General features: G+C 47.5%; 1 protein-coding gene across 5 annotated transcripts in view; it reads left to right on the top strand.

Moving 5' to 3' along the window:
• The first annotated feature begins 10,008 nt into the window (after positions 1 to 10,008).
• The window catches only part of DTX4 (deltex E3 ubiquitin ligase 4), a 36,688-nt gene continuing 32,124 nt past the window's right edge, over positions 10,009 to 14,572 (top strand). For 4 of the 5 annotated variants that reach the window (XR_012381800.1, XR_012381799.1, XR_012381798.1 and 1 more), the window contains exon 1: positions 10,812 to 11,144. Coding sequence is in view for 1 of the 5 variants with exons in the window: in XM_025879480.2 (XP_025735265.2) it covers positions 10,934 to 11,144 (211 nt within the window). In the remaining 4 variants the exon portion in view is untranslated. Of the gene's footprint in view, positions 10,033 to 10,811; positions 11,145 to 14,572 lie in introns of those variants that run through there. The other variant, XM_025879481.2, reaches the window with a different exon arrangement.

The raw sequence follows: 14,572 nt of genomic DNA, 5'->3' as shown, positions 1-14,572 counted from the left end.
TGGGGGGATGGGTTAGCCTGGTGATGGGTCTTAAAGAGGGCACGTTCTGCGTGGAGCACTGGGTGTTATGCACAAACAACGAATCATGGAACACTACATCAAAAACTAGTGATGTAATGTATGGTGATTAACATAATAATAAAAAAATATATTGATATTTAGGTAACATAACAGAAAATGTTAGAGGTTGTAGGTGCTTGAACTGTGTTTTCCAAAAAGATATGTCCAAGTCCTAACCACTAGTACCTGTGAATATGGATGTGACTTCTTTGGAAATTAGAGTCTGCAGATGTTGAGTTAAGTTGAGGATCTCTAGGTGAGACAATCCTGGATTTAGGGTGGGCCCTAAATCCAATGACAGGGGTCCTTACCAGGGAAAGGAGAGAGAGGTTTAACACATCCTAGAAAGAAAGCTTTGGGGGGGGTGGAGTCAGGGAGAAGAAGAAAAGGAAGATGTGCAGATCTGAAAAGCCCTGGATGGGACAGTAGGGGTGATGGTCCAAAGGAAGGAGGAAAAATAGCACTGAGTGAGCAGATCAGCTTCCCTCCGGGCTGTAGCCCATTTCAGAGCCAGTGTCTCCTTTGGATTCACCTCTCCCTCACATCTCACTCAGCAAGAACCACTTTGTCACTTGTTTCCTAAGCCCCCAGTTCTCTCCAGTTCTTTCCTGGCTTCCACCAAACCTCTGGACTCTGTCCACGGTGCTCACTGCAACTAGCATTGGGACAACTAAAACATTAAATGTTCATTTGGTCGACCCCAATCCACCACCAGCTACCCAAAACCAAAAATAAAAGCATGTAGTGATTTTCCTCTCTCTCCTCACCCCTGTTGCCCTCCTTCCTCTCTACCAAAACCTCAGCTGCTTTTGGAGAAAGACAATTAGAGATGAAGCTGAGATCACCCTGTCCCCAAGGGGGTCCAAAGACCATATATGCTTGTGTAAATACAGGAGGGAGGACCCAAACTTATGGCCAAATCTCCAGAATACCTTGTCCCAGAAGAGGAAAAGGTTCAGGCACAGGAGTGTTGGAAAGCCCCAAGGACTGAGGGACGGAGCTGGGGGAACTTGAGTAAGGGCAGAAAGGGGTCCCTGGGCCTTGGTGCTCACCACACACTGAGAGGTACACGGAGAGGAACTAGCTCTGGGGCTTAGTGCCCTCCCTTCCCACCCCCCTTCCGCAACCTTACCCCACCACCCTGAACTTTCCTGGGCTCTTGGATGGAGCCCTTGATTTGCATTGCACTTGAATAGGAGGAAAGACACTCTAAATCAAGTAATGGGGTTTAGGAAAGTTTAAGGTGGGGGAGGAAAACTGAAGTGATCCTGTGGATGGTTGCTTTGGGTGGATTCAATGGATTGCTGTTAGGGAGTTGATGTGCTGTATCCCTGAACTTACCCCATCTCCTAAGTGCCACGGGGCATTCTCCTCTGGAGGAACTGCTTCATATTGGTTTGTCCCCAAACCATTTCCCTGCCCGCTTTGACGATTCCAGCAAAAATAATACAGAACTTCCAAAGAAGAAGGGAAAATCCCGGTTTGGGTTAAGAACGGAAAGGCCGCTGGGGCGCTGAGGGAGGCCATTTCCTGGTACAACGTCGCCACCTGCTGGATGCAGCAATAGCGCACCCCTTCTAAACAAAGGCCGCCATTGACCTGTTGCTAAGCCCTGTTGAAACTGACCTCCGGACCTGAGGAGGTCTCTTCCACCTGGCATGTCCCTCTTAGGGTAGTTCGACTCGGACTCATTTACTGACAAACGAAGGCTCCAACCTTGGTAGTCAAATACAAACGGTATGTACATTCAGGAGCTCAGCCAGCCTGGCTCTGGCATCATTCTTGCATTTTACATGAAAAGGTGGCAATTGCTTTATCACCTGCACCAACACCTGGATTTTGTTGTTTTCCTCCAGGGCGGGAGATTCCCTATCTTCTGATAGAATACAATCAGATCACCTTAATTCAGTCAGGGACAAAACTGACTTGAGACTGAGTCACAGACAGCTGTCGACCTCTGGTCTGCTCCATTTCCAGAAGTTAGTCCTGAGAGCTAGGGATGTTTCCTATTGCCATGTCCCTTTTCAAATCCTGAAGTCCAGTTTTTATCTCATCAACACTATATAATTCTTTAGAGAACTCCGCCCCCACTTTTCATTGCCTTAAGCAGGGGAGGACATGAATATAAATTAGTGCAATCCTTAAGGATCTAAAGAATATAGGAAAAGTGGTCTCTGTCACATATGCATATAATTTATTAGTTGACCCCTGCAGAAAACTAGTAAGTCTGAAGAACAGCCGTTGACTTCTGCAAAGTCAAACCAAGTGGTAGGCCAGTGTACCACATCTGTGATATCACAGTGTGGTATTTTTGCCAGAGCAAATTAGCACTGCCCCAGGTACACTGCGTGTGACCATTGACCGAATTAACGTGTTCTTTTCTTTCACCATCAGGAAAAAGGATCATAAGCAGCTCAATGGAACAGACGATAGTACATATTTTTTTAGTTTTGCCCGAGACTATATTAACACTTTCTTCTTTTGATACAATATAGATATAAAAAGTCTGGACTATTTGTACTTCCTGCAGGACCATCACATCAATCCACTCTGTCAATGACATCATGCTAATCAGGCCAGAGGAGCAAGAAGTAGCCAGTACATCAGAGGTCATGGTAGACACACATTTCAAATGATAGGAGATCGACTCTATGAAGAATCAGGAGCCCACTAAACCAGGGATGTGCCAGGACATCTCATCCAAAGCAAGAGATAAATTATTGAGTCTTGTGTACCTCACTATGAAGGAGGTACACTGCCTCTTTGGTTTCTGAAGGTAGCATATTCCACACCTGCGTATACCGCTTTAGCCCATTTACAAGGGTGACAAAATAGGCTGCTGGCTCTACATGAAGCTCAGATTAGAAAAAGTTTCTGAAGACCTTGGCTATAGTGAAAAAACAAAAACAGTGCTGTTATTTGGATGGTGCCGCCTAGCTGAGCCTGATATTACAAATGTCAGCTGAGGGCAGAGATACCATGTGGAGTTTATGGTGAACTGAACCCAAGTGGGGGAATCACAATACAGACGCCTGGGGTTTTGCAGCAAGATCATGTCATTTGCAGTGGAGAATTGTATGCCTTTTGCATAGCAACTCCTGGTGTGCTACTGGGCCCTGTTAAAGGTGGAACATCTGATCTTGAGACATCAAGTGACTACGCATCCAGAATTGTCCATTATGTGGTGAGTTCCTTCAGATTTCCCAAGTCATAATGTCAGGTGTGGCCAAAGGCTGTCTCTTGTAAGATGAAAGTGGTACACCCAGGACGTATGAGCAGGACAAAAGATCACAAGTGAGTTGCATGGGCAATGGGGAGAGCATCTCTACAAGAACAGCCACATCCCAATTCCAGGAACCTGTGAATATGTTAAATTCCATGGCACAGGGCAAATGTGGGGCATCTTTAATTGGCCATGTTAGCTTCTGAGCTCCCTGTTGGCCAAAACTGTGACAGGGCACAAGTTCAGGAGGTCACAAAGACCACCTTTTAGGTTCAGTAATTTTATAAAAGATCCCTAGAAGTCAGAAAACTGTTATGTTCATGGTTATGGTGTATTACAGTGAAAAACAGATTAAAATCAGCAGAAGAGTGAGATTTATTCAAAGCATGCAAGGCTGGTTCAACCTGAAAAAATTAATTGATTATTGATGTAATGACATCAGCAGGGTAAAGAAGAAAAATGATATGATCACATCAATAGATTCAAAAAAGCATTTGAGAAATTCCAATGCCCATTTATAAAATCTCTCAGCAAAGTAGGAATAGTGGAGAACTCCCTCAGGTTGATAAAGAACATCTACAAAAACCTACAGCTAACATAATTCATGGTGAGAAACTTGATGCTTCCCTGCTAAGATCAGAAATAAGGCAAGGATGTCTGCTCTCACCTCTTCAGCATCATACGGGAAGTCCTACCTAATGCAATTTGACAAGAAAAAGATACAAAAGTGATACTAATTGGGAAAAAAAGAATAGAATTACCTTTATTCACAGATGACATGATTGTCTATATACTATGTATAAAATCCCAAAGAATCATCAACAACAAAATCTCCTGGAGCTAATAAGCAATGATAACAAGGTTGCAAGACACACAGTTACTATATGGAAGTCGGTTGCTTTCTTATACATCAGCAATGAACAATTGAAATTTGAAATTTAAAACATAATACAGTTTTCTAATGAACTAGAGAATTCTACCAAACTTTTAAAGAAGAATTAGTATCAATACTATACAATATTTTCCAGAAAGTAAAAGAGGGTAGAATGCTTCATTTTATATAGCTGCTATTATCCTGATATCAAAACTATACAAAGATAGTAGAGAGAGAGAGAGAGAGAGAGAACTGCAAACCAATATTTTCCATAATTTTATACCCCCAAAGCCTCAAAATATTAACAGTTAGAATCCAGCAATATATTAAAAGCATTACTTACCATGACTAAGTGGAGTTTATTTCAAGGATATAAATCTGGTTCAATATTTGAAAACCAATTAATGCAATCTACCATATTAACAGACTATGGAAGAAAAATCACATGAACATATCAATCGATGCAGAAAAAAGATTTGATAAAACTCAATAAATGTTTGTGACAAAAAAGTCTCAGAAAAATAGGAATAGAGGAGAACTTGATAAAGAACATTTGAAATAAACAACTACTGGAGCACCTGGGTGGCTCAGTTGGTTAAGCATGGGACTCTTGCTTGATTTTGGCTCTGTTTGTGATCTTATGGTCGTGAGATCGAGCCCCCCCCACTTGGGCTCCGCACTGGGCGTGGAGTCTGCCTAAGAGTCTCTCTCTCCCTCTGCCCCTTCCACCTCCCTCTCTTGAAAAAAAGAAAGAGAGAGAGAGAGAGAGAGAAAGAAAGACGTACAACTGATATATTTAACAATGAAAGACTAAATGCTATCTACCTATGATCAGGAACAAGGCGCAAGAATGCCCATTCTCACTACCATATTCAACATAACACTGGAAATTCTAAGAATTATAATATGGTAAGAAAGGGAAACAAAAAGCATAAAGATCAGAAAGGAGGAAATAAAATAGTCCCATTTTCGGACAGTGTGGAAAATTCCAAGGAATCCGCAAAAAAACTCATAGACCTACACTTGGACTCATGAAAGGTCACAAGATACCAGGTAAACGTACAAAAATCCATTGTATTTCTATATAGCAACAAACATGTGGACAATAAAATGAAAAATACAATGCCACTTACATGCACTCCTCCCCAAAACAAAATACTTGGGCATAAGTTTAACAAAACATGTACTGTATATGTGTGCTGAAAGCTACAAAACACTAACAAAACAAATCAAAGATCTAGGTAGAGAAGCATATTGTGTTCCTGGGTTTGACGACTCAGCATAGTGAAATGATGTCAGTTCTCCCCAGACTGATATATGGTTTCAGTGCAATTCCTTAAAAAATCCCAGCACATATTTTTGCCCATATAGACAAGATTATTCTAATATTTATATGGAAATCAAAAGAACTGGAACAACTAAAACAATTTTGAAAGAGAAGAATGAAGTGGGAGGAACCAGTCTACTTAATTTAAAACAAGACATCATACAGCTTATTCATCAACACTGTGGCACTGGTGGAAAGACAGACAGATACACCTATGGAACAGAACAGAGAAAGCACAAACAGAGCCACATAAATATGCCCAACTGATTTTTTTTTTAAGATTTTATTTATTCATTCATGAGAGAGAGAGAGGCAGAGGGAGAAGCAGTCTCCCAAGGAGCAGGGAGCCCGACACGGGACTCGATCCCAGGACTCTGGGATCATGACCTGAGCTGAAGGCAGATGCTTAACCATCGAAGCCACCCAGGCGCCCTGCCCAACTGATTTTTGAGAAAGATAGAAAAACAATTCAAAGAAGGGAGGATAGCCTTTTCAACAAATGGTGCTGAAACAATTCAACATCCATAGGCAAAAAAAAGAAAAGAAAGGAAGGGAGGGAGGGAGGAAGGGAGGAAGGAAGGAGGAAGAAATAAGAAATTCAAGCTAAACTTCATTCTCATACAAAAATTAACTCAAAATGGATCATAGATTTTAAACACAAATTGTAAAACTATAAAAATTTCCAGGAGAGGGGCACCTGGGTGGCTCAGTTGGTTAAGCGACTGCCTTCAGCTCAGGTCATGATCCCGGAGTCCCAGGATCAAGTCCTGCCTTAGGCTCCGAGCTCAGCAGGGAGCCTGCTTCTGCCTCTGACCCTCTCCCCTCTCATCCTGTCTCTCCCTCTCTCAAATAAATAAATAAAATCTAAAAAAAAAAAAAAAAAACCTTCCAGAAGAAAATACTCAAATCCTAGGACTAGCCAAAGAATTCCTAGAATTGACATAGAAAATAGAAACCATAGAAGGAAAGTATGGTAAGTTGGACTTCATCAAAATTAAAAATGTTTGCTTTGTGAAAGACCCCACAAAAAGGGTGAAAAGGCAAGCTACACATTGAGAGAAAATATTTACAAACCACATATCCACCAGAAGGTTATTAACTAGATATATAAACAACTCTCAAGTTTCAACACTAACAAAAATTAGTGGCAAAAGACATGAACAAACATTTCATTAAAAAGGATACACAGATGCCAAAAAAAAAAAACTAAGCATATGACTTTGCAATTGTACTCCTGAGTGTTTATCACGAAGAAATGAAATGAAAACTTTATGTTCATGCAAAAACTGGTATATGAATGTTCATAGCAGCTTTATTCATAATAGCCCAAACTAGAAACAACTGTATGTCTGCAGTGGGTGAGCAATATGGTACATTTGTTTTATGGAATACTATTTAGCAATAAAAAGGAACAAACCCTTGATATACACAACAATCCGGATGAATCTTTAGAGAATTATGCTGAGTAGGAAAAACTAGTCCCCAGAGGTTATGTAGTCTGTGATTCCATTTACATAACATTCCTGAAATGAAAAAATTATAGATTTGGTAATATATTAGTGATTGCTAGGGGCTCAGGACAGCATGGTAGGGGGAAGATTGGTTGTAGCTATAAAAGGGCCATATAGTGGAGCCTTGTGGTAATAGAAATGTGTATTGTATACACTTGTAGACAAAGTATATATTTTGTATACATTATATAATATATGATACAATGATATTGTACCAATAAGGGAGCAGAATTATAACTATTCTGTATCTTGACTGTATCAATATTAGTAGTGATATGGTTTAATACTTTTTTTAAAGATGTTATTATTTTTAAGTAATCTCTATACCCAACGTGGGGCTCCAACTTAAAACCCTGGCATCAAGTCAAACGCTCTACCGACTGAGTCAGCCAGGCACCCCATGTACGATGCTTTTTTAAGTATAGGTTTTTAATATGTTACCGTTGGGTAATACGAGGCAAAAAGATGCATGGGAGCTGTCTGAATTCTTACAACTACCTGTGAATCTACAATTATTTAAAAATAAAAAACTTAGAGAGAAGGCAATGCAACTTCTGTCTGGCTCTTTCTGTTGGGTCATACTCATTTGGAACCCAACCTCTATGCTGTGAAGAAGCCAATCAGCAACATAGGCCATGTGTAGGTGATTGGGCGGATAGCCGTAACTGAATTCCCAGATGACAGCCAGCATCAGGCACTAGATGTGAGTGAGCAAGCCTGCACATGATTCCAGCCCCCAGCCATCCCTCAAGCTGCCTTGAGCTACATGTGGAGCAGAGACTAGCTGTCCTCGTTAAGCCCTCACCAAATTGCAGATTCATGTGCAAAATAAACGTTCGTTGCTGTTTTCAGCCACTAATTTTAGGGTAGTTGATAAGAGCAATAGGTAACTGGGAAAAATGAACATTCCACAGAAAAAGAGAATGCCTTTTTCATTGAAATTTAGTGTTAAGTTATGATGGCACTTTTTGGAGTATCATCAGATTATACCTTTAAACAATTCAGACTGGCTTCATTCCCATCAGTCCCAATTAGTGAGGTTTTATTATAGCTGCCATATTCCAAATTACAAATTGGGCACCTCACTTGGTTAAAGATTAGTATGCCACTTGGGAACAGGAGGCAATTAGGGAGACATAGTTTGGATACTATAATAAAATGTCTGAGGTTTTCAGGGGTTTATGGTATGGATTATTTGAAATTAGATTGTCTTGGGAGATCTGAGAAATGTATAAATGAATACATTACTCTTATTGTTGACACATAATTATAAATTATGATTGCCAAGTGGGTTGTTATAAATTATAACTCATCATAGCTTATCACAAATACACATATCCTATAACTGTAATTAATGACTAATGTCAAGTCATCTATATATTCACTTCTTCGTACAAGTGAATCAGGCTATATTCAAACCCTCTCTTGTGTCATTAGGCGTTTTTGTTCTCTTGTAACACACTGCCATCTTTCACATGGCAGGTGCAAGAAGACCAGACACAGAATCAAGCTGGACATAGGTAAGAGCCAGCTTCTTCCTACTTCCTATTCATCTTTCAAATGGCCGGTCTAACATTTGTTCACAGCCCTCTCATCTGGTTTAGGCATTTTCTGCTTGAGAATTTCTGCTTGAGCTGGTCAGACTCTGTTTTCTCCCTGGTACTTCCAGCATTCCTTAAAGCAATACTGACAGTTCTGGATACTTACCCAGACCACAAGAAATCTTCCAGAGTCTTTATACTCTTGGTCTTACGATTGGAAATAAAAATAGCTCAGTAAAGCTCTAGATCACCTTTTCTTTACTTCGACTTTTGTTCTTGCAAAATACCTTTTCCTCGTGTTCTGCCTTCCCTTGTTTCACACTGAGGCTCTTTCACATTGCCACATAACTTATTTCTTACTGCACCACCTCCTTGTCATGGATGGAGTATGCATTTTTTTTTTTTTTGGTGGGGGGTTGCCCAACCAAGTTTTGAATACCAATTTCGCCTTTGGCTAAATATGTGACCTAGAGCAAATTGTTTAAATTCCCTAAGTCTCATCATTTGAAAAATAAGAATAATAACGGCTCTTGGTAGGATAAATTGAGATCTCCTTTACTCCTTTCCCCTTTGTCCTTCAAACCCTGAAATTTGATGTTTTAATGAAGGTATTGATTGAATCGGGTTGAGAGGCTGGCCTTTGGGAGATACTAACTGGAATCTTTAGAAGTCATGCTAGGGAGACTATTGGGCAAGGGCACCATTAGGAACAAAGCTCCGAGGTAGCCACGATCCTAGCGCTTTTTGGAGGCTGGAAGAAGAACATTTCTGATATTTTTCTTTTGCTTTTTGTTTAGAACCCCGTGAGGGGGAAGGCAAGGTCAGAGGGATGAAGAAGATATGGGCAGTACTAACAACAGAAGAAAGGATGCCTGTGGGAAAGTAAATCTTTCACAACAAAAAAGGTTATGATATTATGAGAGAAAACGATTATTTCAAAGAGATCCCAGTCCCTAACACATATACTGTTTTTATTTTTCTATATCCTATCCTGCATCATCCTCATCATATGAATTCATGTGTGTGGTTGCGACCTCAACAAAACGAAGTCTGTGTTCTCTGGCAAAATTAACACTAAATCTTGATGTTAATCTGCCCTTCCAGATTATTTTCCATGCTAACTAGTGACGGCGAAAATAACCAAGTCTAGCTTGTGTTTGTCCTAGTGTCTCATTATTTCGTTCATAGAAACCCTGCAGAATAAATCCAGTTAGCCTGTATCTTCTGGACTATAGTAGTATTGAAGCAGGCTAAGAAAAACACATTTGCACTCCACATGGACGACACAGACCCATCATCCACCAAATTGCTTCATCCCTTTTGCACTGGGTCTCGCTAGCAAAGGTTAGAGTCGAGCCGTAGTTGTGTGGCCATTGGCCCAAACGCGCGTCGCCCCGGGCCAGCAGGGGGCGTGCGAGCTCTGGGGCACCGGCCCGGCGGTCAGGGGCGTGGCTCCGCCTCCTTGACGGACAGCTAAGGATGCGAGCGAAGATGAGGTAATAGGAGCCAGAGCGAGGAGGGCGTGGGGGCGCGGGGCGCGTGTGTACGAGAGTGTGAGTGTGAGTGCGTGCGCGAGCCGGAGACCTGGCGCCGCGGACACCGATCACGCTGAATTAAAAAAAGAAAGAAAGAAAATTCCATTTCTGGGAGGGAGGCTGCAAGGCGGTGGCGGGCGACAGCTGCGGTCCCGGGGCCGCGTCATGGCCTGTCGCTTTGGGGCGCCTGGGGACGGGGGAAACCCCCGCAGGCGCGGGTTTGCCTTAGCGCCCAGCTCGGGAGGGGCGCTTCATTCTGGAAGCGACTGAGCAGAGCCGCAGGGAGGGGGAGCTCTCGCCGAGGCGGCGACAGCGTCCGCGCGGCCACAGGGTGGGCAGGGAGGGGCGGGCGGGGAGGGGAGCCCGGCGTGCCTTTCCGAGCGCGAGCGCGCGGCGAGATCCCACCCCGGCGTCTGCAGAGCCCGAGGCGCAACTGGTGCGAGGGCTCCGGGCTCGCCTCGCGGTCCGCCCAGCTCCGACCGCCCGCGCTCCGGCCGCGCGCCCGCCGGGGCTTTGCAAGGCGGGGGCCTGTCTGCGGAGAGCCGGGCATTTGCATGAAGCCGCTGGACCCCACGGAGCAGCGGCAGCAGCGGCGGCAGCGGCGGACCCCGGCGGCGGCGCACGGTCGGAGCCGGGCGGCCCGGGTGTCCGGGCCCCGGTGGATGCGCGGCTGGGGAGCGGCCCATGGGCCGGAGCTGAGGCTGCCGGGGGCGGCGGGGCGCGGCGCGGGGGGCGCGGCCGAGGCCCGCGGGCGGCGGCGCAGGAGGAAGCGGAGGAGGACCGGCGCGCGGGGCCCGGGAGGCAGGCAGCGCAGCGCCGCCGCCGCCGCCGCCGCCGCCGCCGCCGCAGCCCGGGGCTCGCCATGCTCCTGGCCTCGGCCGTGGTGGTCTGGGAATGGCTGAACGAGCACGGCCGCTGGCGTCCCTACAGCCCGGCCGTGAGCCACCACATTGAGGCTGTGGTCCGCGCCGGTCCCCGCGCCGGGGGCAGCGTGGTGCTGGGCCAGGTGGACAGCCGTCTCGCGCCCTACATCATCGACCTGCAGTCCATGAACCAGTTCCGCCAGGACACGGGTGAGCCGGCGCCCCTGCCCCGCCCGCGCCCGCCTCCCCTCCCTGCCCTGGGATCTCCCGCCTCAAGAGCCCACCGGGACCCACCCAGTCCGCAAGTCCGTGCAGTGTGTCACCGGGAGGTGGTTGTGGAGGCGGCGCTTTACTCCCCACCATCCTAAGATCCCTCTGCAATAAATGTCCATGCAAGTAATATCAGTGCCCTGGATATGCAAATGGAGCTTCCAGCGAGCCCCTAAAAACCCCCCTTCCGCGCCCCCTTTTAAGCGCTCGGTGGCCCCAAGTTCTGCCATGTAGAAATTCGAGGACCCGCCCAGCCCATAAGCAATCCCGGCCGCTGGGAAAGGCTTCCTGCTCTCATCCTCACACCTTGGCTGGCCCTGCTTTGCCTCAGGCACCCTTGGGACTGACACACGTCCCCCTTGTCACCCACCTTCCTGCCTCCGCCCCTTCCGTGTGGGATGCCTTCTCACAGCTGGGTCCTCAGGGTGGGACCCGGGGGAGGGAAGAAGGGATTCCGTGGGGGCATTGGCGGTGCTCTAGCATGGGAAGGGTGGTCGCCCTGGGAGGGGAGCCTGGAGCTAGGGGCTTCCAGGGCATGGCACGCCCTGGATGCTGTGGCGTTGGCCAGTGCCGAAGCAACAGGCCAGAGCAGATGTGAGGGGGGGGGGGGTGCGGCTCCGGAATGCCTGGCAGGAAAGCCGCTCTCTTTGTCCGCGGAGGAGGAGGAGGAGGTGGATTCCTAAGGAGAAAGGGTCCCCAAGCTTCCTTCTGAAACTGTCCCCAGCACTAAACCCCTGTCTTTTTATGAGAATCAAGTTGCCACTGTGGCCACCACAATCCCGCTTCCTTGTTTTCCAGGTCAGAGCAAGGCGGAAAGGCTGCAGGGAGAGGTGGGGGGTGGGCACCGTCAGGGCAGAGCGGCTTGTCTTTGCTCAGCTCAGGGTGTCCAGGCTTAATTGAGGACCTGGGACCGGTCTGCCTCTCCCGTAGTCTCTTCACAGGGGTGGGAGGTTGTTTCTGGAATTCTGGCGGCGCTTTCCCGAGAGGGTGACCCTGGAGCCTGGAGAAGCAGGTGTGGTGGGGAGGGGCTAGAGAAGATGACCCGGGGAGTCCCAGAGGATCGACGAACAGCTGCTTGAGCAGGGCATCCAGCCTCCTTGGAAAGCCCCCACATCCTGTGTGCTAATGAGGATTGTCATGGGAAAGGGGCGTCTTTCCACCCTTGTGTCCCCATCTTTAGTCATAACTCCCAAAAGCCTCTTTGCCAGGGACTTTGCAGATACTGGCCAACTGAGTAAAGCTTTCTGGGGGGAAGAATTCCAGAAGTGTTAGCATCTGGAGGGGCTTAAACCCTAGTGGGAAAGGGAGGGTGGTGGAGCTGAGAGAGACGGGGTGGGGGGGAGGGGGGGGGGAATGGGGGGAGTTTGAGAAGGGGGTTAAAGTGGGGGGGGGGGGGGGGGAGAATATAGTGGGGCAGTGGGGGAAGGGGGGGGGGGGGGGGGGGTGGGGGGGGAGGAGGGGGGGGGAGGGTTGCTGAGCCCTGGAGGTGGGACCAGGGAGGACGAGCAGTTAAGACACCTGACCGGGCATTCCAGTCCTGCTCAGAAGAAACAGGCAGGTGTTAGCTTTTCTGTTTCAGACTAAATCTCTGCAACATATGGAGAAACACTCTGGTGACATAAAGGTCCCAGCCGCTGTCCCACATTTGGGAGAGAGTGAAGTTTAGTCAGTGTTTAGGGGTGTCTAAGACAGAGATGAAGCGTGCCCTTTCGACAGAGGTGAATTTACAGAGAAAACGGGGTCGAGGGAGGGAATCTATATCCCGCCTGCCCCAGGTCTGACCACCCTTCCCTGAGGACAGGCTGACTACGGCCTGGTGGCTCCTCAGACTGGAGACTGGAGGCAGAGAGCTAGCCCTGCATCATTTTAAAGACTGCCTCGGGATCTGTTTTACATTCGAGTCTGTCTTAGAGGCGATCAGACCGCTTTAAGATTTCATCCACTCATTCTAGTTAGTGGTCAGTGGGTGAGCGGGTACTGAGCGCCTTTCTCCTAGTGCCAGGCCCTGTGCTGGATGCCGAAGGCACTGGGCTGAATTCCCAGGAATGCCGGGCTGTCAAGGAGCTTATCAAAGCAGAATAGAATCTCTGGGTTTCTGGGCTCGGAGCCCCCTCCTCCCCCTTCTCTGCCAACAGACACTCAGTTCCTCTCAATATAGCTCATTGATGAGGCCATGACAGGGTAGGAACTTTATACTGCAGGCGCCCAGGCAACCCCAGCCAAGCCCTGGCAATGTTTAATTAAATTACCCGCCATCCCCAAGCCACAGTTTGAAGCTGGGAACCAGAAACATCCCCACAAACAAAGGAGAGCTGGAAGTCCCCTGCCTAGAGGCGAGTCCTCTCTTTTTTTGTTGCCTCCTCTATGTGGGGACATTTCCTGACATGGGAGCTCTGTTTCTTCAGAAGTTGACTGCCCTGCCGCGAGGGAGGCCTCAGGGAGGCCTCACACTCTCGGCTCCCCTGGGCTCCCGCCTCGCCCACCCTGTCTCCAGGGAGATGGCTGGGAGGTCACAGATACCCTCTGTCGCCTTTGTTTGCCCTGGGCCCTTGCTCCCCACACCGACTCTGGGTTTGAGCTCATTTGCACGCTGTGCTGGTCTCTGGGAGTGTTTTGGGCTAGGGAACCTGGAAGAAGGGAGGAGATGGGGCAGTGGAGGGGATGGTCTTGGCTGCTTCCGGAGCCTTGCTTGGGTCCCGTCCATCTATGGTCATTTATTTTGACTCACCTTTTCTGTCCCAGGGCAGTGACTGGAGTGCTGTCCTTCAGCATTCCAGCCCCTTCTATCTTCCAGGACATCTGATTGCCACCACCTCCAGGGCTCCAGCAGTGGGACATGGGGAGCCCCAGGCTGGGAGTGGGGAAACAGGACTCAGGCTCTCACCCCAGACTCATCGGCTTCCTGTGTGACCTTGGACAAGTCCCTTAGCTGCTCAGGCCTCATTTTTCTCTGTGGAGCGAAGAGCAGCCTCGAGAGCCCTCTGGTTCCTGTCCTGTCATCATGCAGTTGGGCAGGTGAATGGGTTTGGTCTCTGCACCAGTGAGGATGCTGTTTAGGAGTGGCCTGGTGCAAGGCAGAGTCCTTTCCAGCTCAGTTTTCTCTGCAACTTTTGCCTCTTTTATGTCTTTAATATGGTGAGAAAGGTCAGATGGCGAGAGATGAATGGTTTTGACAGAAGCTGATTTTTAGGTCCCCACAGGGTACTCTGCCCTGTGTGAGCACAGGTGTGGAGGAGGCAAGCGTCACGAGGCCCTCGCGGTCGTGACAGTGTGGGGGATGCTCCAGGCCCCTTGCACACATTGTCTTGTTTAATCCTCACATCGATCTTAGGAAGGACCTACTGTCCCCATTTTATAGGAAGGGCAAC

This window comes from Callorhinus ursinus, unplaced genomic scaffold (assembly GCF_003265705.2).
Source record: "Callorhinus ursinus isolate GAN/ISIS: 27379988/994484 unplaced genomic scaffold, GSC_fseal_2.0 scaffold21, whole genome shotgun sequence".
NCBI lineage: Eukaryota > Metazoa > Chordata > Mammalia > Carnivora > Otariidae > Callorhinus > Callorhinus ursinus.
Note: the sequence above shows the minus strand (reverse complement) of the source record. Positions and strands in the feature narration are given on the sequence as shown.